The 23,998-nt window shown below is 44.0% G+C and overlaps 2 protein-coding genes across 3 annotated transcripts in view; one reads left to right on the top strand and one right to left on the bottom strand.

Annotated features, from left to right (window-relative positions):
* Positions 1–12,676, bottom strand: part of WDR93 (WD repeat domain 93) — a 52,573-nt gene extending 39,897 nt beyond the window's left edge. The window contains exons 1-4 of the mRNA XM_003921755.3: positions 12,569–12,676; positions 3,659–4,003; positions 2,656–2,848; positions 89–153 (exon numbers count right to left, since the gene is read on the bottom strand). Coding sequence (XP_003921804.1) covers positions 89–153; positions 2,656–2,848; positions 3,659–3,961 — 561 coding nt within the window. The 5' untranslated portion in view covers positions 3,962–4,003; positions 12,569–12,676. The remainder of the gene's footprint in view (positions 1–88; positions 154–2,655; positions 2,849–3,658; positions 4,004–12,568) is intronic.
* PEX11A (peroxisomal biogenesis factor 11 alpha) lies at positions 12,639–23,375 on the top strand. Of its 2 annotated transcripts, XM_003921623.4 has the most exons (3): positions 12,703–12,848; positions 17,584–17,699; positions 20,469–23,375. In XM_003921623.4, the coding sequence occupies exons 1-3, from the start codon at positions 12,793–12,795 to the stop codon at positions 21,038–21,040; spliced, it is 744 nt and encodes a 247-aa protein (XP_003921672.1). In that variant the 5' UTR covers positions 12,703–12,792; the 3' UTR covers positions 21,041–23,375. The 2 variants fall into 2 exon arrangements, with proteins under 2 accessions (XP_010348066.1, XP_003921672.1); XM_010349764.3 differs by lacking the exon at positions 17,584–17,699 and having other exon boundaries at positions 12,639–12,848.
* Positions 23,376–23,998: the final 623 nt, after the last annotated feature.

Here is a 23,998-nt window from a genome sequence, read left to right as displayed (position 1 = left end):
TTCTAATCTATCATTGCTTCTATATTAAAGGTAAACTGAATTTGCTACCGCTTTCGGCCCAGCTAATGGTAAAAGAATAGGAACTTACCCCTTCATTGATGACTTTGACTAGGTAAAGACCATCCTTATAAAAATAAAAGAGTCTAATGATACCTGAAACAGAAAAATAAGTGAGAACGTGACAGACAAATGAGCTGAAGAAGAATTGGAATTTTTTACATTTGACTTTGTGAAGTTACCATCATAAGCTCACTCATTCTTAGGCCTCCTCCCTAGCCCCTCCACTGCCGATGCCGCTCTTGGTCTCCCTGCCTTCCTCTACCCCTTAGTTGAAATGTTTAGGTTGTTTTCCTCCCTGGGTCCTCTCCACCTACCCTGGCTCCGCTGACATCTCTGAGACGTCTCCTGTAAGCACATGGGTGACCTCACCTACTTCCTGTCTGCCTGATTGAGCACACCATCCCTTACGGCTTCACACCCGTTCCAGCTGTTTCCTGCAGACGTACTCTATTCCTCTGAGATCACAGATTCTTTGAGGGAAAGGATCATAGCTCACTGTTCCATGCGTCTTGCCTCTCAATCCCAGCAATCTCCTCATGCAGTTGATGTTGTTGAATTAAGTAAATCTGTTCATTTAATTCCCATTTAGCCTAACGGCTCCAGTATACAATCATCACCCACCATGACCTCTTACCTCTTTCTTGAGGTGTCTTCCAGATACTTACTATTTGCCTCTCTATACTATAATATAACCTTGTATAGGCATCTGGCCCACTGTGGGTGAACGTCTAACTCAACCCAATACAGATTCATGGGATATCTGATTCATGCCAAGAAATATGCTAGGGACACCAAGACAGTCTGTCTTCAAATTCATCACATTGAGAGTTACACAGACATGAAACCAATGCAGTATGAAAAATATGATCATATCTTTACACCAAACTCCTTCTGAGTATCAGCATTCCCACAGAGATATCTCTAGATACCTCAAGTCTGTGCATGTTCAAATGGAATTCCTCTACTCACAGAACCCTGAAACCTTATTTTCCCATAACTGTTCTTAAGAAATGGCATCATCATCCACCCAGTTATCTAAGACACAAAGGGGGGGCATTTTCCTTCACTGCCCCCAGCACACTCTCCCACTCCTTGACCCCTATGCATATTCCAGCATTCCCAAAGCTTTTCCATTCAACATTCCTTTCATTTTTTAAGCTTTTTATTTTGAACTAATTTTACATTTATAAAAATGTTGCAAAAATAGTAGAGTTTCCTTGTATCCCTCGTCTTGCTTCCCCTAATGTTAACATCTTACGTGATCATAGTACACTTTTTCTTTTCTTTCTCTTTTTCTCCCTTCCTTCCTTCCTTCCTCCCTTTCCCTTTTCCCCCTTCCTCCTTTCCTTCCTTTCTTCCTTTCTCCCTCCTTCCCTCCCTCTCCCTCTCTCTCTTCCTCTCTTTCTTTTTTTTTCCTCATTCTGTCACCCAGGCTGGAGTCACAGTGGCATGATCTCAGCTCACTGCAAGCTCCACCTCCTGAGTTCAAGTGATTCTCCTGCCTCAGCCTTCCGAGTAGCTGGGATTACAAGTGCCTGCCAACCCCGGATTTTTTTTTTTTTTAATTTTTTTTTTTTAGTAGAGATGGGGTTTCACCACATTGGCCAGGCTGGTGTCAAACTCCTGACCTCGAGTGATCCACCCGCCTAGGCCTCCCGAAGTGCTGGGATTCCAGGCAGGAGCCACCGTGCCCAGCCTTTCTTTTCATTTTAACAGCCCCTGCCTTGGCTCAGATATTCAGAATTTTTTCTCCTCAGTGACTACAATAGTCTTTCTGCCTCTTGTTTTGCCTTTTTCAACTCCTGCTAGAGTCCCCTTCCTAAAATGGCAGTCTGGTCAGGTCACTCTCCTGCAGAAAGTTCTTCAGTGTGCTGCGCTGGCTGAGCAGGGCCTGATCTCCAGGCCAGCAGGCACTTCCCGCTCCACCGGCCACAGTCTCACAGCCACCTCACTGACTTCCGTCCAAGGCTGACCTTTGCCTTCTCGTCCTCCGCAAAGTAGGAAAGCTCCTCATATCCACAGGTCACAGTCTGGGTCACCCAAACGTAAGGACAGGCTGGAGGGAGCCTAGCTTGTGGGAGCAACCAAGAGTCGCCGCTCACCTGTCTAAAACGCTGTCCTGGGACTACAGTACGAGAGGCAAGTCGTAACTAGGACAGGAGTTTTCGATACCACGCTCCCCACGGAGGCCCGGGTCAGCCCAGGCTGAGGGGAAGAGCGAGCTCTGCCTGGTAGAGAGGGCAGCGAGTGCGGGAAGGGTGTGGACTACGGGCCGTACTGCCTGGTTTGAAGCCTGACTTTCCGTATTACCTCAAGTAAGTTACTAAACTTCCAGGAGTCAGTTGCCTCTTCTGAACAGGAATAATAAATTTGACTTCCTGCGTAGGGCTGCCTTGGGGATTAAATGGGCTAGCACCTGTGAAATGGCAAAAACAGTACCTGACCTACCATACCTGTTCTGTACGTATAGTTACTATTACATGACCAGGGAGAGGTCCCCATGCCTGGCCCCACCCATACCTGGGAAGGAGATTAAATTGACAACAGTCTACAGGTAGCTGTAAATCAGGGTAAAAGGAAGATGAAGAACAATACCCATTTCATCCAGGGGAGCAATAAGTATTTCATTCCCCAAATCTGTGGCCCAGATGGAAGTGACATCAACCTTAAGCTTCTCCCACGCGTATATTCGTTTAGCATTGTACAGATTGTAAATTGAGAACCCTTTGGCTCCTCCAATAAACACGTAGTCTTGGGAAATAGCCATACAGTTTGGCATTTTGTTGAGCTGGGAAAACAAAGAAAAAGTATTATTTTCAGTTGTCACTGTCTTCAAGTAATATGAGTTAGCTTTTCAGAGATAGCCAGGGGCCCTTCCTAGAGATAGTAACATTTCCTGGTTGGGTGCTGGGTGGATCACATGAGGTCAGGAGTTCAACCTGACCAACATGGAGAAACCCTGTCTCTACTAAAAATATAAAAATTAGCCGGGCATGGTGGCACATGCCTGTAATCCCAGCTACTTGGAAGGCTGAGGTAGGAGAATGCTTGAATCTGGGAGGTGAAGGTTGCAGTGAGCTGAGATCGCACCATTGCCCACTCTGTCTCAAAAACAACAAAAACAAACAAACAAAATTCCAAACATAGTGCTCCTCTAAAACTCTTGCCCAAGCATCAAGAAATTCGAGGTATTTCACCGATAGGGCAAAGGAAACAGAAAACAAAGAAGTTGACAATAAATCCATATTCACAGCATTAGGCACGGCCACAGGTCCTGTACTTGATTCAGCTGGGGCACCGTGGGAGGAATGGTAGCAAGGCACTGGCAGCTCCTCAACCATCCAGCAAGAGAGTAGATTCATACATTAACAACCACCGAATATGAAAGGATAATATTCAATTTACCAGAATACCCCAGATTTCCCCAGGCAATTACCAGACCATTGTAGTCAACATCAGCATGCCTTTAATCTTTTTAAAATGCACTGACTTATTAAATGCAGCTTTCTGGTAGGCATTCCTTCCCTGAGTCAGGAGCTTTCATTTATTAACACTCAAATGAGAAACAGGGGCTTCTGGTCAACTGCTGACTCCATACCTGGATTTCTCCAAGCGGAGGGTAGACGGTGAGCTGGATCTGGCTGTTCTCAGCTTCCCTCAGCACGTTCCTCTCTTCAATGATTTCCCAGGCCTGGTCAAACAGAAGGTCCACCAGCTTGTTGATCATTCGATAAGGCTGAGGCAGGGAATCCAGCTCCTCATCTGGACCCACAAGGACATGGTCCTCTTCGTCGTCTTTAGGCCAGTCCTTCTCTGTTGGGAGTGGCACCTCCAATGGTCCCTTTCGTGTACCAATGGGCAGCCTTATCTTCGGAGTCTGACGTCCTCTGAGGAATGACATCACAGAAGGTGGCACTGGGAACCTCTATGAAACTCTAGGAAGCTGATAAGAGAAATAAACACAAGAATTCTGGGAAAAAAGGAAGTGATGAGAAGATAGTGCACCATCCTTAATTACCAGAGGACTGGTACCACATTCCTAGGATATGCTCTTCATATTCGCATAGAAGCAGCAGGTACTTCCAGGCCAACCCAAGATGATGTGTGCTAAGAAGGAAAGAGAGGAATTTGATACCCTTGTTGATAGGAGGGCAGATGTCTTTCTGTCCCAAATGAAACTCACCTTCTCTCCTACAGCTTATGCCTTCTCCTAGTTCTCTCTCCTTGCAAGTGGCTGTGCCCAAGCCAGGTGGGCAGTGAGCCACGACTCTCCTCTTTCTCTCCTTGACCCCGATCAGATGCAGCTCAAGCACTCCCAATCCCGACTGTCAGACTGTTCCCTTTTCTTCTTTCCCACTGCTGCTGCCCAGGAGTTTGCAGACACATTGTCCAGGGCCTGTGAGACGTTTCATGATGTCAGGAATATTTGAGACATTTAGAATTGACCAAAATAAGCCCCATAAAATGCCACTTCTATCTGGGCCATGGGTTTGGGGAATGAAATACTTATTGCTCCTGTGGATGATGATTAAGTATTTATGAAAATATTTACAGTTTATAAGCTCCTCTGTGTGTGTGTGCGTGCGTGTGTGTGTGCGTGCGTGTGTGTGTGTGTGTGTATGTGTACACATATATATGTCTACATGAACTTGTATAAAGGCTATATATGTATACAAATAAAGTTCATGTCTATAAGAAGAGAACAAGTAATCTTTACTTCAGAAAATTCAAAATTGTAGGCCCTGTGGAGTGGTTCATGCCCACCCAGCACTTCAGGAGGCCAAAGTGGGAGGATTGTGTGAGGCTGGGAGTTTGAGACTGGCTTGGGCAAGATAGCAAGATCCCATCTATACAAAACATTTAAAAATTAGCTGGGCATGGTTGTATGCACCTGTAGCTATTTGGGAAGCTTGGGGTGGGAGAACTGCTTGATCCTAGGAGCCTGGGGTTGCAGTGAGCTAAGATTGTGCTACTGCATTCTAGCCTACATGAACAGAGTGAGACCTTGTCTAAAAAACAACACCCCCACCCCACGAAACTGTACAAATTGTATAAAGGCTTTCATATGTTACAGTTTTTACAAAATATTTAAAGTAGCACATGGGATACATTTCAAGGTGCTTAACATATAGCAGGGCCGGCCAGGTCTTGCACTGTGCGGGTGCCTAGGCTCCATGAAGTCCCGTATGAAGGCATTAATATATAGCAGAGCCGCATCTTGCACCACGTGCGTGCCTAGGCTCCATGAAGTCTGGTGTGAAGCCATTAATTTATAGTGGAGCCAGGTCTTGCACCGTGCGGGTGCCTAGGCTCTATGAAGTCTGGCGTGAAGCCATTAATTTATAGCGGAGCCGGGTCTTGCACCGTGCGGGTGCCTAGGCTCCATGAAGTCTGGCGTGAAGCCATTAATTTATAGCGGAGCCGGGTCCTGCACCGTGCGGGTGCCTAGGCTCCATGAAGTCTGGCGTGAAGCCATTAATTTATAGCGGAGCCGGGTCCTGCACCGTGCGGGCGCCTAGGCTCCATGAAGTCCTGTAAAAGCCCTGCAGCCATCGTCATCTTTTCCTACTGCTGGTGTACATTTGTGATCTTTCAATGTGTGAGTATGAGGACACTAGCTGACATTGGGGAAAGAACCACCTGAAGTAATCAGAGGGGAGAGTAACCTGAGCTCACAGAGGGCCGGTAATCATGCCTGTTTCCACCAGCAAGACTAGAAAGCCTCGTAATTCACAGGGATTATGTAGAGTACTCTGAAAATCTTGCCTCAGTAGTGGGAAAAATTAGCCCTAGAATAAGTGTTCCTCTGTTATTGCCCACAAATCTTAGAAGTTAGATAATCAAACTATTTCTGAGTGATATACTGCATCCCAGAACACAGCTCAGGAATATTTAGAGGAATATAAAAATACCCAGCATTCAATCGAGTAAAATTCACAATGTCTGGGATCCAATAAAGAAATTTCTTGGACTATAGAAAGGCAAGAAAATATAAGCCATAATAAAGAGAAAAATCAATCAACTAAAGCTGAATCAGAATCAATACAGATGTTAGAATCAGCAGACAAAACAGTTATAACTTTTTCCAGAAAGTTATAAAGTTATAACTGTTTTATTTACACACACACACACATATATATCTTTCTACATCTATAACTATATTGAGCTTTTAGAGACACAGCTACAAGGTCTGAGATGAAAAATATATTGGATTAGATTAACATGAAGATTTTAAAAGAAAACAAATGAGATGGGCAGAAGAAAAGATTAGTGAACTTGAAGACACAGCAACAGAAACAAAATGAAACAAAGGAAGAGAAAAGATTGGAAAAAAGAGAAGAACTGAGGTGTGAGATCATTTGAAGTGGCCTAATACAAATGTGATTGAAATCTCCAAGAGAAGAAACAGAAAAAAAAATTGTAGAAATAATGGACAAAAATTTTCTAATTTTGATAAAAACTATAAACCCACAGATTTGAGAAGAAAAACTCTACGCAAAAGAAACATTATAATGGCCGGGCGCGGTGGCTCATGCCTGTAATCCCAGCACTTTGGGAGGCCGAGGCGGGTGGATCACGAGGTCAAGAGATCGAGACCATCCCGGTCAACATGGTGAAACCCCGTCTCTACTAAAAATACAAAAAATTAGCTGGGCATGGTGGTGCGTGCCTGTAGTCCCAGCTACTCAGGAGGCTGAGGCAGGAGAATTGCCTGAACCCAGGAGGCGGAGGTTGCGGTGAGCTGAGATCGCGCCATTGCACTCCAGCCTGGGTAACAAGAGCAAAACTCCGTCTCAAAAAAAAAAAAAAAAAAGAAACTTATAAAAATTATTGATAAAGACAAAATTTGAAAGCAGCCAAAAGAAGAAAGACATCCCATGTACAAAGAAACAAAGTAAAAAAATAACAGCAGATTTACTGAAGGAAACCAGGCAAGTGAGAAACAGTGAAGCAACATCTTGAAAGTACTGAAAGAAAAAAACTTGCCACTCTGGCATTCTATACCCAGAAAACATATTTTTTAGAAAATTAAAGTGAAGGCCGGGCGCGGTGGCTCAAGCCTGTAATCCCAGCACTTTGGGAGGCCGAGGCGGGTGGATCACGAGGTCGAGAGATCGAGACCATCCTGGTCAACATGGTGAAACCCCGTCTCTACTAAAAATACAAAAAATTAGCTAGGCATGGTGGCTCATGCCTGTAATCCCAGCTACTCAGGAGGCTGAGGCAGGAGAATTGCCTGAACCCAGGAGGCGGAGGTTGCGGTGAGCCGAGATTGCGCCATTGCACTCCAGCCTGGGTAACAAGAGTGAAACTCCGTCTCAAAAAAAAAAAAAAAAAAGAAAATTAAAGTGAAATAAAGCCTTTTTAGACATAACAAAATTTGAAAGAATTCATCAACAAACTAACATTAAAATAAATAATGTTAAAGGCTTTTAGGCTAAAGGAAAAGGAGCAGGGTGTAGTAGCTCCTGCCTATATTCCCAAAACTTTGGGAGGTTGAGGTGAGAGGATCACTTGAGCCCTGATGTTCAAGACCAACCTGGGCAATAAAGGGAGACCTTTCTTCTACAAAAAAAAATTTAAATAGCCAGGCACGGTGGCATGTGCTTGGAGGATCACTTGAGCCCAAGAGGTCAAGGCTTTTTTTTTTTTTTGAGAAATGGAACTATTTCATCATTGAAGAGAAAAATGTAAAGTTGTCTTTATCTCCAGATGATATGCTTATATAGGAAATCTGATGAAATCTATAAAAACGTTTTCTAGAATTAATAAATGAGAGCAAGGTCATAGGATACAAGTTCAATATACAAAAACCAATTGTATTTCTATGTACTGGCAACAACAAACCAAAGATTGAAATAAAAATACCATTTACGGCCGGGCGCGGTGGCTCAAGCCTGTAATCCCAGCACTTTGGGAGGCCAAGGCGGGTGGATCACGAGGTCAAGAGATAGAGACCATCCTGGTCAACATGGTGAAACCCTGTCTCTACTAAAAATACAAAAATTAGCTGGGCATGGTGGTGCGTGCCTGTAATCCCAGCTACTTGGGAGGCTGAGGCAGGAGAATTGCCTGAACCCAGGAGGCGGAGGTTGCGGTGAGCCAAGATTGTGCCATTGCACTCCAGCCTGGGTAACAAGAGTGAAACTCCGTCTCAAAAAAAAAAAAAAAAAATACCATTTACAACAGTATCAAAACCATGAAATACTTAGGGATAAATCTGACAAAAGATGTCTAAAACCTGTATACTGGTCTGGGCAAGGTGGCTTGCACCTGTAGTCCTAGCAACTCATGAGGTGGGAGGATTGCTTTGAGTCCAGGAGTTCAAGGTTGCAGTGAGCTATGACTGTGCTACTGCACTCCAGTTTGGGCAATACAGAGAAACTCCCTCTCTATAAAACACCCACTCATATACTGAAAACTATAAAATATTGCTGAGAGAAATTAAAGAAAACCTAAATAAGTGGAGAGTGTGATACCTTATATATAAGTTAGAAGACGCAATTTTGTTAAAATGTCAATTCTCCTCAAATTCATGTACAAATTAAACACAATCCCTATGACAATCCCAGGTGGCTTCTTTTTTTTCCCTTCAGAAATTAAGAAGCTTTTTTTTTTTTTTTTTTTTCCCCCTGATACAGAGTCTCACTCTGTCACCCAGGCTGGAGTACATTGGCAAGATCTCAGCTCACTGCCACCTCCGCCTTCTGAGTTCAAGCAATTCTCCTGCCTTGGCATCCCAAATAGCTAGGATTACAGGCATGTGCCACCACACCCAGCTAATTTTTTTGGTATTTTTAGTAGAGACAGGGTTTCACCATATTGGCCAGGCTGGTCTTGAACTCCTGACCTTGCGATCCGTTTGCCTCGGCCTCCCAAAGTGCTGGGATTATAGGCATGAGCCACTGTGCCCAGCCAAAAAGCTATTTTTACAACTCCTAATTGGAGGACTAACACTACCTAATTTCAAACTTAACGCAAACCACAATCATCAAAACAGTGTAGTATTTGGTATAAAAATAAACAAATAGATCAATGAAACCAAATAGGGAAGTCCTAAATTAGATGCAGACATATATGGAGAACTTATTTCTGACACGGGCATGAAGACAATTCAGTGGAAAAAGGATATTCTTTTCAACAAATAATACTGGAGCAATTAGATATCTATATGGGAAAAAAATGAATGCCAATCCATATCTTGTACCATATGCAAGAATTAAATCATACACTTAAATGTAAAACTTAAAACTATAAAACTTCTAGAAGAAAACCTTTGCAGTCTTCACTTAGACAAAGACTAGTCATTTAAACCTTTTCAAAAATAAACTTACATGCTTCAAAACACACTGTTAAGAGAATAAAAGGTAATCCTCAGAGTGGGAGAAAATATTTGGAAGTCATTTATCTGATAAAGTACTTGTGTCCAGAGTATTTTAAAAACTCTCAAAACTCAGCAATAAAAAACCTAATTTTTAAATATGTGCAAAAGACTTTTACAGATACTTAACCAAATAAGATAAACAGATGGCAGATAGACTTATAAAAAGACGTTCCACATTATTAGTCATTTGTGAAATGCAAATTAAAATCACGAGATGCCACTCCACATGTATTAAAATGCCTGAAGTTAAAAAGACAATACCAAGTCTTGTTGAAGATGTGCAACAGGAATGCTCATACACACTGTTGGGAATAGTACAACTGATTTGGAAAACAGTTTGGCAATTTCTTAAAATGCTAATGTAGAGGCCAAAGCAACTCCATCTTGGATGCTAATTCTCTATGTTAACTTCTGATTATCCCCACTTCCAGAAAAGCCTCTAAGATTTCCAGTTTGACTCATTCCTTGTATAAGAGCACTACTTACTATAAATACTGTCCATAAATCAAAACAACCTTGATGTTATCATTCTTGCCATATATTCTGCCCGTAAGCCGTTATCTTACACATTCCTTCTGAAGCACCTTTCTCTATACTACAAAAACCCTGGGTCTGGTGGATAATGGTGGGGATCCACCATCTTGTCTCACTTCCTGAGACACAGTCATGGCTTCTGTTGGTAAGTCCCTATTAAATATTTGTTTCTAAGAAACTGGGTATGCCAGCCTCTTTCTTTGGCCTCTCAGCTTTCTCGGACGTTTGGGGGAAGGTTTGTACAGGCCTGTCTACTGAAGAACAGTTAAACATATACCTACCATCATATCTAGTCACTCCAATTTTAGGAGTGGCAGAAGGGAGCTGAAAACATGTCCATACAAAGACCTGTACATGAACAGTCATTACAGCTTTATTTGTAGGAGCCCCAAAATGGAAACAACCCACATGTCCACCAACAGGCAAACAGATAAACTCTCACACATTGTCAGTGGTAATAAAAAGTAGTATAGCCACTTTGGAAGACAGTTTGGCAGTTTCTTACAAAGTTAAACATACCATATGTTTCAGCAGTAACGTTCCTGTGTATTACACTAGGAAAATTAAAGCTTATGTTTTACATCAAAATCTGTACTTAAATATTTATAGCAGCTTTATTTATAATTGCTTCAAACTAGGGACAACACAAATGTACTTCAGTGGGTGAATGGATAATGAATTCTAATACATTCACATTGTGGAATAAAAAATACAGGAATAAAAAATTACAAACTACTGATGTGCACAACATAGATAATCTCAAATGCATTGTGCTGAGTAAAATAAATCAGAAAAGAAAACGCCACATACTATATGATTCAATGTATATGATATTGTGAAAAAGGCAGAATTTTAATTATGAAAAACAGATGAGGCTGGGTGCAGCGGCTCACTCACCTGTAATCCCAGCACTTTGGGAGCTTGAGGTAGGTGGATCACCTGAGGTCAGGAGTTCCAGACCAGCCTGACCAACATATTAAAACCCTGTCTCTACTAAAAATATAAAAAAATCACCATGCATGGTGACACATGCCCATAATTCCAGCTACTCAGGAGGCTGAGGCAGGAGAATTGCTTGGACCTGGGAAGCGAAGGTTGCAGTGAGCCAAGATCATGCCGTTGCACTCCAGCCTGGGCAGTAAAAGCAAAATGCTGTCAAAAAAAAAAAAAAGAAAAGAAGAAGCCAGATGATATAAATCTGTGTTTAGAAACACCCTGTGTTCATCTCTATCATCTACCGTGTCTCCTTATTGTTTACTGTGTCCCTTATCAGTTTACTGTGTCCCTTATTAACCTATTACCTAGGACTAAAGTTTAGCACAGTGGTTGGTATACAGCCAGCACTCCATAAATTCTTATTGCTTGCAGAATTGCCTTGACCTGGGCCATGCACTTAGAGAATGCTTCTGGGTCTCTGCCAGGCTCTTTCCTCTGCAAAAAATGAGTAACCCATGGGGCTAAGGAGAAATGCTCACCCAAAGCCTAGTTTCCCTCTTCTGGAGTCTAGACCATGTTCAGGGTCCCTATACCCCTGGAAATGACACCATGGCCTGCATGAACCTTTCTCAGCTTTCTCCTGAGGGCAGACCCAGCTGCTAATGTGAGCACTCCTAGATCTGAAAGGTGGCCAAGGCAAGGCTGTTTTCACAGGTATCAGCAGAAGCTGTTTGTCGCTTGGAGTATCAGGATGGCATGGAAGACTCCTGGTAGGGAATGTGGGTGGGTGCCAGAAAAAACGGGGGCTCATTTTTCCCCACATTGCCATATTCCAGCTGTGTTTCCAGGTATTCTAAGGAGTCTAGGAATTCTGAAAAGGAACCTGGCTTTCTACATCATTATAAGGGTTTATTTGTCAGTGTAGGAAAACAGACTATATTTAACTTAATAATTTGTCATTTGATTTATAACTAAAATATTTAAACATATGGTATGGGGGATCCATTTGTACTCTTCCCCAGGGCCTGCAAATATTAGGAGCTGGCCTGACCAAAGGAAACTAAAGATTACAAAAACAGTTGACCTTATTTTGTGGTTATAGAGGGTACATTTTATGAAATTACTGCCACAGAGTTGACGGGGCGCCTTTTCTTCAAGCCACACAGAACGCATGTTCAGCGGTGTAATTTGATTGTAATCTCTCTTTGTTTCACTTTGCTCATAATGACTCTTTTAGGATTTTCTCAGGTAACAATTTTATTGCAGTGTTCAATAATCCAAACAGAAAATTCTCTCACTTCATCCGGCTCTCATGCTAGGTTCACACCACGAATTGGCTTATCTCTGCTCTAACCATTTCCTCCACCAGAGCTCAAGGGAAACAGGCACCGCGCTGGGAAATGGTTAGGCCCCACTGTCCCCAAGCAAGGGCTCAGGTGAGTTATCAGGCTGGAGAGACCATTCGGGATTCTACCCTGGGTTCCTGAGAACCTGAGATCTGCAGGGAGTCGCGAGGCATCCGGAAACCCCCGAGACTTAGGAGGCAGACCCCCGCCCTCAGACGCTCCTCTAGGAGACGCTACAGTAGAGGGGAATCCTGGGACTCAAGGGGGGAGCCGCGGCACCGAAGGTAGGATCACAAGTTTTGCTCACCTGGCCCGGCGGCGTTACGTTGCCTTAGTAACCACAACTTCCGGCCGAAACAGGAAGTTCGCGCTGTGACTCTTCAGAAGGGGCGCGCGTCCCCTCGGGGGCGGAGAGACTCAGCTCCGCCTGCTCAGCCGTGAACCTGGGACCTGCCCTTCCCTAGGGATCCCGCGGGCCCCAGAGAACCCACGCCTGAGCCCGGTGCGACTCGTGGCCGTGGGCGAGAAGCCATGGACGCCTTTACCCGCTTCACCAACCAGACCCAGGGCCGGGACCGACTCTTCAGGTGAGTCCGGTGCCGGCGGCCTCCGCCCCTTTCTCACACTAACTCGGTGCCCCGATGCCCTGGAAGGAGGAGGTGACAGCCTACGAGGTGGAAGCAGGAAGGACGTTGCCAGCTCCTACGGGGGCAGTTTAGTATTCGAGCCCTTCCTCACTCTAAATTCAGCGGGGCTAGGCTCGACCCCCTGCGACGTCCTAGCCTCGTGCACAGAAGCCCCAGGGCCCGGCACCCCGAACGCCTCGAGACCGTCCGCCCCGTGACACCGGGGGCCAGATTCTTCTCCCCTCCCAGCTTTAATCCCCGGGCAGAGAAAGACTGGGTTCTCTCCACTCAACATTCTTCGCCGGGATCGCCTTTATTATTTATTTATTTATTTAATTTCTTGAGAGGGAGATTCGCTCTTGTTGCCCAGGCTGGCGTGCAAAATCTCCTTTAAAAAAGAGAAACTCTGGGTTAGCATTTATGGCCAGAGAAGCAAACCACGTGCTGTGGCTTCAAATACCTCTTTTTTTTTTTTTTTTTTTTTTTTTTTTTTGAGACAGAGTCTGGCTCTGTGGCCCAGGCTGGAGTGCAGTAGCGCCATCTCGGCTCATTGCAACCTCCGCCTCCTGGATTCAAGCGATTCCCCTGCCTCAGCCTACCGAGTAGCTGGGATTATAGGTGGCTCCCGCCACCACGCCTGGCTAATTGTGTTTTTAGTAGAAACGGGGTTTCACCATGTTGACCAGGTTGGTCTTGATCTCCTGACCCCAGGTGATCTGCCTGCCTCGGCCTCCCAAAGTGCTGGGATTACAGGCACGAGCCACTGCGCCTGGCCTCAAATACGTCTTGAAATGTTTGAGGAGAGACGGAAGTTTTATCTTCTTTATCTTCCATTATTGCCCAGTCTGTATCAGTGACAAACTGCATGTGGAATAGTTTTGTATATTGTAAAACAAAATAAAGCAGAGATGAGACCACACCAACTGGATTGGGGGCGGGGGGTGAATACATTGGGGAGAAGCTCAGAAAGAACTAACTGCACCTCTAAGGTTCATGCTGTGCTACTGAAAATATTCTTTCTTTTCTTTTTCTTTCTTTCTTTTTTTTTTTTTTGAGACGGAGTTTCACTCTTGTTACCCAGGCTGGAGTGCAATGGCGCAATCTCGGCTCACCGCAACCTCCGCCTCGTGGGTTCAGGCAATTCTTCTGCCTCAGTCTCCTGAGTAGCTGGGATTACAGGCACGTGCCACCATGCCCAGCTAATGTTTTGTATTTTTAGCAGAGACGGGGTTTCACCATGTTGACCAGGATGGTCTTGATCTCTTGACCTCGTGATCCACCCGCCTCAGCCTCCCAAAGTGCTGGGATTACAGGCTTGAGCCACCACGCCCGGCCGTGCTACTGAAAATATTCAACAGAGATTGTGTCTTTTTTTTTCTTTCGGTTCCTTAAGAACCAAAAAGAACTGACAGATTGTATCTTTAATACAAATACAGTACTAGTTCATGATGTTTTAGAGATTTCGTTGGTTCTTGCTTAATTAAAAAATAGTTACAGTTGCAGTTTTATTTAACAGCTCTTCCTTCTCTTCTGGGTCTGCAAGTGCTAATACCAATTATACTGGTACCAATAATCTGGCTTTTGGAAGCCTTCTTTCTGCCACGTATTAGTCTTGGAGTTTTGCAACTATGAACTCTAACCCTCATCACAACGCTGTGAGATAGATATTCTAAATATTCTCCCCATTTCAGATGGAGAAACTGAAACAGAAGGAGGTTAATCGTACTAAACGGCAGAACTGAGAGATTCCCATCCATGCAGTTGACTCCAGGGCCTGCTTAACTACCAGGCTATACTGGCTTTCTCATTCGTTAGACAGGTTTTTAAAGTGGTTGCTTTATATTCAAGCTTCATTAAATAGAAACTTCCTTAAATAAAAACCTGTAATTCCAGTATACCCAGAACATAGCCTGCAAGGTTTATCAAGGAGGTTGATTTAAAAAAAAAAAATCATTTAGGCTGGGTATGGTGGCTCATGCCTGTAATCCCAGCACTTTGGGAGGCTAAGGCTGGTGGGTCAGGAGGTCAGGAGTTCGAGACCAGCCTGGCCAACATGGTGAAACTCCATCTCTACTAAAAATACAAAAATTAGCTGGGCATGGTGGTGTGCACCTGTAATCCCAGCTACAGGGGAGGCTGAGGCAGGAGAATCACTTGAACTTGGGGGGCAGAGGTTGCAATGAGCTGACATCATGCCACTGCCTTCCAGCCTGGGTGACAGAGTGAGACTCTGTATTGGAAAAAAAAAATCATTTAAGATATGTTTATTATGCCCGGTGCGGTGGCTCACCCCTGTAATCCCAGCACTTTGGGAGGCTGAGGTGGGCAGATCACCTGAGTTCAGGAGTTCAAGACCAGCCTGGCCAACATGGTGAAACCCCTGTCTCTAGTAAAAATACAAAAATTAGCTGGGTGTGGTGGTGTCTGTAATCCCAGTTACTCGGGAGGCTGAGGCAGGAGAATCTCTTGAACCTGGGAGGCAAAGATTGCAGTGAGCTGAGATCACACCATTGCACTCCAGCCTGGGCAACAGAACAAGATTCCATCTTAAAAAAAAAAAAAAAAAGATACATATTTATCGCACAAGATCTGAGACCTCTAGTGTCTGTTTCCAACCTCCTTGATGATCTGTATAACCTTTATGACCACACTGGCATTCATAAAATAATACCGTGCTTTCTGTGCCAGTAATGCTCACACAAACATGATGAACATTTCTAAAACCTGCTGCACTTTCTGTAAGAAGTGTGGCAAGCCCCAGCTCCACAAAGTGACAGTACAAGAAGGGCAGGGGTTCTCTGTATGCCCAGGGACAGTGGCGTTATGACAGGAAGCAGAGTGGCTCTGGTGGGCAGACTAAGCCGATTTTTCTGGAAAAAGGCTAAAACTACAAAGAAGATTGTGCTAGGCCAGACGTGGTGGCTCAAGCCTGTAATTCCAGCACTTTGGGAGGCCGAGGCGGGTGGATCACGAGGTCAAAAGATCAAGACCATCCTGGTCAACGTGATGAAACTCCGTCTCTAATAAAAATACAAAAAATTAGCTGGGCATGGTGGCGCGTGCCTGTAATCCCAGCTACTCAGGAGGCTGAGGCGGGAGAATTGCTTGAACCCAGGAGGCGGAGGTTGCGGTGAGCCGAGATCATGCCATTGCACTCCAGCCTGGGTAACAAGAGTGAAACTCCGTCTCAAAAAAAAAAAAGAAGATTGTGCTAAAGTTTGAGTGTGGTGAGCCCAGTGCAGATCTAAGAGAATGCTGGCTCTTAAAAGATGCCAGCATTTTGAAATGGGAGGAGATAGGAAGAGAAAGGGCCAAGTGATCCAGTTCTAAGTGTCATCTTTTGTTTTATAACAAAGACAGTAAAATCTTGAGTTTATGTTCACTTCAAAAATAAATAAATAAAATAAAATAATATAATGGTTTGTTGTTGGCCTGACCCCTATTATTAGACCAAAACACAGAAAGGGAGAGTCACTGACGTCACTAGCCCTCTAGCCAGGAAGCAGACTTAAAAAAGGGAAAGCGACTGATGATTCCAGTCTTCTCTTTTTATTTCATTCTTAGTAACAAGTTCACTATTTTGGAAAATGGAAAATGTACCACATTTTTATTGAGAATAATATTAATAGCATAAAGGGATTCTAATTTACTTATAAGACAGTAGGAACCAGACATCTACGTTATTAGTAGACTGTCAAGTGAATTTGGATGTGTGACTGTGATATAAAATTTCTCATACATTTATGTTTATCAGTAAGCCATTGTTATTTATAAGCATGACAAAAATCACTTTATCAAATATGTAGTATTATTCAACAGGATTCTGACTGTATTTTATATAAAATATGAATGAATTTTGAAAGACAACTATGAAAACATTTATACTAATTTATGTACTGGTGTATATTTGGTCCTTTCGTTTATGAGAAATTAAGCAATCTTCAGACTGTGGACTTTTCATTTGATTCTGGTTTGAGTTTGTGTGCTGTCACATAAATGGTAGGTTAAGTACATGGTAGAAAGTTCATTTGGAAATCCGAAAATCAGGCTGGGCACGGTGGCTCACACCTGTAATCCCAGCACTTAGGGAGGCCAAGGCGGGCATATCACAAGGTCAGGAGTTGGAGACCATCCTGGCCAACATAGTGAAACCCCGTTACTGCTAAAAATACAAAATTAGCCAGGTGTAGTGGTGCACACCTGTAGTCCCAGATACTTGGGTGGCTGAGGCAGGAGAATCACTTGAACCTGGGAGGCGGAGACTGCAGTAAGCCAAGATTGTGCCACTACATTCCAGCCTGGCGACAGAGCAAGACTACATCTCAAAAAAAAAAAAAAATCTGAAAATCATTCTACACTGGGGAAGAAAAAAAGCACAGATCTTTGCAGACTTAACATGAGGGAGATTTTTGTGCAGTTTCCCACTTTGACTATATCCATTTCTCTGTGCCAGCAAAAGGCCTTTTGGAGTTTATTGCAGAGTTTGCCTTCATTACCTTTGTGTTCATTTCCGTGACATGTTCTGCCCTTTGGCTCTCCTGTGGAATGACTGTTGCAGAATTTTGCTTTTGTAAGAGTTGCTACATGAGAAATTGTCTTGGAAATGTTGTCTTCAGGCGTGTCTCTTTCCCTTACTTCATGAATTAAGTTTTATTTGATTTGTAAATCATTATTCTCAATTCTTTTTCCATTTCAGAGCCACTCAGTACACATGCATGTTGCTTAGATATTTGTTAGAGCCTAAAGCTGGCAAAGAGAAGGTGGTAATGAAGCTCAAGAAACTGGAGTCCAGTGTGAGCACTGGCCGTAAATGTAAGTACCCTGTTTCTTGAGGGAGAGTGGCTCCTGGTTTAGAATCTTCAGCCTCAGACTCTGTAATTCATGGAGTAATTTATAGGTCATTAATTTCTAGTCAATCAAGTTTATTGATGAAATTGACCAGTAAGGCTGCTCTCATGGCACAGCAGGTTTGAACGTGTTGCTGCAGACCATCATAAACACCCTCTTCTGTTCACACCTGGTGCTACACCTTATCTTCCCGCTTAGTCATATCAGTGGGACATACACCGTGTTCATTCACCTTTAGTTCTTAGACTCACAGTATGTTTAGCATCCTCTGACATGAGCTTCTGCTCTTGTGAACCCCTTTGTTCTAAAGAAGAGTGTAATTGTGGCCGGGCGCGGTGGCTCACGCCTGTAATCCCAGCACTTTGGGAGGCCGAGGCGGGTGGATCACGAGGTCAAGAGATCGAGACCATCCTGGTCAACATGGTGAAACCCCGTCTCTACTAAAAATACAAAAAAATTAGCTAGGCATGGCGGCGCGTGCCTGTAATCCCAGCTACTCAGGAGGCTGAGGCAGGAGAATTGCCTGAACCCAGAGGCGGAGGTTGCGGTGAGCCGAGATCGCGCCATTGCACTCCAGCCTGGGTAACAAGAGCGAAACTCCATCTCGGAAAAAAAAAAAAAAAAAAAAAAAAAAAAAGAAGAGTGTAATTGTTATATCCTAGACCACCTGCCTTTTTCCTTTCTTGAGGAGTGCTAGAGGATGTATAGGTGGATACAGTTTCATAGACCCTTTGTGAGGTATGTTTATGTTAAAGGTAAAAAGTGAAGTCAATAATTTGTGCTTATTTAGTTCACTTTATCAATACATCATCTTGGGAAATCCAGTACTTCTCATAGCAGCTGCCCTTCTGACTCCTTGTTGTTTGATGAAAACTAGACGTTGCTGTAGTCGGTTAGCAGAGGCATTAGAATGGAATGAAGAGCACCACATATTGATCATTTGGTTTTGAGCACCTATGTCATATAGATACATTCCTCAGCCTTATGGGAGAAGTAAGGTGCTTTAAATAATCACATATAAGATTTAGTGCCAAATTTGTTGGCTGGAGTAGAGGAAAAGAAAGGTCTTGAGAAGGAGGTGGAACTTAAGATGTGACTAGAGAGAAGGAAGGAGAGTTTCAAAGGGCAGTTTCCTCTAGTAAAGGCTCAGAACTCTTCTGAGCAAACTATTGTAAGGGAGGATTATCTACGGAACTAGCTTGACAGAGAGAAGATTTAAAATGTCAAGCAGAGGGAAGGGTGGGGCAAGATTTTCTGGATGGCATTGAGGGCCAAGATTAGAAATTCTATTTAGATTATTTAGAATATTGCAGCTCAAAGGTCCTTTAGAGGTCACTGGTCTTTAAATCCAGAAGAGGTCCAGGGTCATTGAGCCAGTTAGTGCAAGAGCCAGAACTGGAACCCAGAATCTATGTACTAAAAATGGTCATTACATATACTACTTTACTATTTTATGTTATTTTTGATAACATAATACCAAATCTTCTTCTTCTTCTTCTTTTTTTTTTTTTTTGATTTGGAGTCTTTGTTGCCCAGGCTGGAGTGCAGTGACACGATCTTGGCTCACTGCATCCTCCATATCCCTGATTTAAGCGATTCTCCCACTTCTGTCTCTAGTAGCTGGGACTACAGGTGTGTGCCAATACACCTTGCTAATTTTTGGTTTTTGTTTTTTTTAGTAGAGACAGGATTTCACCATGTCGGCCAGGCTGGTCTCGAACTCCTGACTTCAGGTGATCTGCCCACCTTGGCCTCCCAAAGTGCTGGGATTACAGGCGTGAGCCTCTTCTGAGATGATATCAGTTTTCTGAGAGTAGCTACTGAGCGCTGAGTGCCTTCTGAGTCTAAGGTGTGATCCTTCAAGGCAAAGTACTTCTTTTGTATCCTTCATGATGTTTAGGACTAGAACTCTTTCTCAGAAGGTGTTCAGTCAGTACCTGTTGATTGATACATCCCTGATGAATTACACGCTCACATAAGGACATGCCATTGCAATGGTTGATTTAATTCAGCCAGGAGGTCTGTGACAATATTATTAATTGTCCTATCTATTAAATTCCGTCATCTCTACTTTATTTTCTTGATAGTAGGTAGCCAAAAGGGGCCTGGACCAGATAAATGGCAAAATGATAATAGTATGTTTTAAAAAGACAGTCTTTTGTCTGGAAAATAAATAAAATATAAGGCATCAGACTCTCCAAGAGAGTACTGCATCTGGATTCATGTTATAGTACCTTCCTTCTAAAGAAGTGTAGCTGGTAAATAATCAAATATAACAATCCACACTCATGATTGACCCTGCCTGGAGTATGCTATCAGTCAACATTAAGGTGTTCATTGCAGTGGAGGAGGTAAATTTAAAGAGTCACTGTATTTTTTGCCTTCCAGGATCATTTTAGGTGTCTTTAATGTACTGTTTATCTTTTCTGAACAAGAGCTGAGCCTTGAATGACCATCAGTTGTTAAAAAAAACCAGTGCTAAGCTGGGCATGGTGGCTCATGCCTATTATCCCAACTACTCTGGAGGCTGAGGTGGGAGGATTGCTTGAGCCCAGGAGGTTGAGGCTACTGTGAGCTGTGATGGTGCCACTGCACTCCAGCCTGTGTTACAGAGCGAGACCCTGTCTCAACAAAAAACAACGAAAAGCTGGTTCCTCACCCTGATACAGGGATTCTACCTTCCCATTGTGTACTGATGAAATAACTGTTCACTATTGTGGGTTCTACTTGCAGGGTTCAGACTAGGCAATGTGGTACATGCTGTGCAGGCAACCGAGCAGAGCATTCATGCCACTGACCTGGTACCTCGCTTATGCTTAACACTAGCCAACCTGAACCGTGTGATTTATTTCATCTGTGACACCATCCTCTGGGTGAGGAGCGTAGGTCTCGCTTCTGGCATCAACAAAGAGAGATGGCGAACAAGGGCTGCCCGCCACTACTACTATTCTCTTCTGCTGAGTCTGGTCAGGGATCTGTATGAAATTTCCCTGCAGATGGAACAAGTTATACATGACAAGGCAAAGAAAGAGAAATCAGCATCCCAGGATCCTTGTGGGTACAGCGTGGCTGATGAAGAAACAGAATGGCTCCAGTCCTTTCTACTTCTCTTATTCCGATCTCTGAAGCGTCATCCTCCCTTGCTCCTGGACACAGTGAAGAACCTCTGTGATATCCTGAACCCTTTGGACCAGCTGGGGATCTGTAAGTCCAATCCGGGCATCATTGGACTTGTAGGTCTTGTGTCCTCTGTAGCAGGCATGATCACTGTGGCGTATCCTCAGATGAAGCTGAAGACCTGTTAGGGTGTTTGTAGGCTCGGAACTGGTACCTACTTTAAAAGATGGCCTCTTAGTGGGATAGACATTTGTGTAAGTCACAGGCCATGTCACACTGCTTACGTTCTTGTTCATGTGAGCATTTAGCAACCTGCAATGTGTGCAGAGGTGAGGCCAAGAACAGAGAAGGGAGGAACATGAAGAGTGGAATGTTTTTGGAGTGCTGGAGTGACTTGTGAATTTCTGAGTGTTTCCCCTTCATCTAACATTGATTGAACATCTCTTATGCACATAGTAGGAGTTTAGTATTTGCTGGATGAATAAAAATTGAAAAGAAAAAATTTAAAAAGACCCAATCACACTGATCATTGAGGACTAGTATACAGTAACTTCAGGGTTATGTGGCTCATTGGTGTCACAGGATTACGGCAGGTCTGGTGCACAGCGCTCTCAGATCTAGTGGAGGCTCTGGTGTCAGCAGCAGGATGAAGAGCTGCGCTTACAGCCTCCCAATTTGTTCGCCCTTACCATCACTGCACCATGTCCCTGCTCAGTCCAGAAGGCGAATCAGAAAAGCATCAGGCACCTTCATGGTATAAATTGTGTCTGTGGGTGCAGTGAATAAGCAAAAATCAGGAGCAGACAGGAGGGACTCGTAGAAATAGGTAGAGCAGGCGTCCCCAAACTACGGCACACGGGCCGCATGCGGCCCCCTGAGGCCATTTATCCGGCCCCCCGCCGCACTTCAGGAAGGGGCACCTTTTTCATTGGTGGTCAGTGAGAGGACGCCTGAGGTAGAGGTTCACGGTGGGTACCTATATGTAGCCTGTGACAGATAAGAGGCTGACAGTGAAACAAACAAAAGACAACTGAGGCTAGAGCCTTATTCCTCTGACAATAGACTCCTAATCCAGCCAAAAACAACTGAGGCCATAGCCTTGTTCCTCTGACTCCTAATCCAGTGTTCTTTCCATGCATCCCACTTTCTTATTGAGTAGAAATGTTTTCCCCTCCTGAATCCTGTTTTTTGCCTCTTACTGTCTCATGATTTAGAAACTTCCTTGTCCAGTGGTTTATATTCTTTCCTAAACAAAACTAGATGGAGTGTGATGGCTCACGTCTGTAATCCCAACACTTTGGTAGGCTGAAGCAGGAGGATTGCTTGAGGCCAGGAGTTCAAGACCAGCCTTAGCAATACAGTGAGACCCCATCTCCACAGCAGAGTGTTAAAAAATTAGCCAGGCATGGTGGTGGATGCCTGTAGTCTCAGTTATTCCGGAGGCTGAAGCAGGAGGATCGCCTGAGCCCAGGAGTTAAAGGCTGCAGTGAGCTTCCACTGCACTCCAGCCTGGGTGATACAGCTAGATGCTGTGTCTTAAAAAAAAATTAAAACAAGCCGGGCGCGGTGGCTCAAGCCTGTAATCCCAGCACTTTGGGAGGCTGAGGCGGGCGGATCACGAGGTCAAGAGATCGAGACCATCCTGGTCAACATGGTGAAACCCCGTCTCTACTAAAAATGCAAAAAGTTAGCTGGGCATGGTGGTGCGTGCCTGTAATCCCAGCTACTCAGGAGGCTGAGGCAGGAGAATTGCCTGAACCCAGGAGGCGGAGGTTGCGGTGAGCCGAGATCGCGCCATTGCACTCCAGCCTGGGTAACAAGAGCGAAACTCCGTCTCAAAAAAAAAAAAAAAAAAAAATTAAAACAGTATTTAGACTTATCAGCTAGATTGTTTTATTTAAAGCCTAATAACAACTTGGGCAATTCTACATTAATTTCCATCAGAGTTTATCCAGTCAAAAAAATGTCATTAATACTCTAGATCTAAGAGGGTCCCAATGTTCTCTGGTAAATCAGACGTCTTATTTGTAGTGTGATTGAGGGAGGTGGAAAGAGCAGGAGGAAGCCAGTGAAGAGGACACTGGAGTGCTGGGTGATTGACATTGACTCGTGTTCCTGTCTCCTATCTTGGGTGTGAGTTCTTATATGTGGTTACAGATCCTTCAGTTTGAGGGAGGTGAGGTGGAGTGATAGGATGCCAGCAGGTGGGGGGCTGATGTCAGTCCTCCCAGCAAAGCCATCTCATTTATCTGAATGGAAGCGAGAAAATAAGTATGTACTCAACAAGTACAATTTCCCAGATATGTGATTGAGATTCTCAAAAAATAGGCTCCGATTCTTGGCTGTCTGTTTAACCAATCAAGATACGGGATTTGAGAAATAAAATTTTGGTACTTTTAAGAGAAATGAAACTAGATCAGGACAAAGAAAAAGCTTAGATAACTGTTTTTATTGTCCAGATCCTCTACTGTAATAGATTAATTATGTTCAATAAATTTCTAGACAAAATTGACTGTGTCTGAGTGTGTTCTGGGAATAGAGAGGAGTTCAACGTAAGGCAATCCAGCAGGTAATCCTCAGTCAGCCTGCACAGTTGGTACAGGGAGCTCTGGGCTGGAAGATCTGGGCTGCGGAGGAGGATGGAGAAGGATGGAGATGAAGAGCCTCTGGGTGGAGAGGGACCTCTGAAAGCTCATCTAGACTGCTGCCGTGGAGAGGGTGTCTTACAGTGGCTCTGTCAATGGCTGGCTGGCTTCTGCCTGTATGTCTGCCTTGACCTCGTGGTGGCATGTTATGTTACGGTGGTATCCATCATGGGACTTTTGTCCTCTGCAAGTTATGGCGAGTTGCGGGGGAGGCTGGGAAATACTACCTCCTCTAGAGTTCATGTAAACCTTAATGGTGCCCTGGCACCTCCCTGTGAATCATTCTCCCTTCTAACTAACAGTTTCTACCTTCATGAGGGATGCGACAAATCAAAGAAGTTCCTCATAGGTGTACAGCCCAGCGCATTCACAACTGAGCATTGCTGCCTGATAAGTCATTTATTCAATAATGAATGTTAGAGTGCTATGCATGGTTTTGGGGATCCACTTGTGAGCAAGATGACCTAGGTCCCTGCTCTCATGCGGTGGAGGGGTAGGGAG

This window comes from Saimiri boliviensis, chromosome 5, assembly GCF_048565385.1.
Source record: "Saimiri boliviensis isolate mSaiBol1 chromosome 5, mSaiBol1.pri, whole genome shotgun sequence".
Taxonomy (NCBI): Eukaryota; Metazoa; Chordata; class Mammalia; order Primates; family Cebidae; genus Saimiri; species Saimiri boliviensis.
This window is presented reverse-complemented; position numbering and strand designations above follow the sequence as displayed.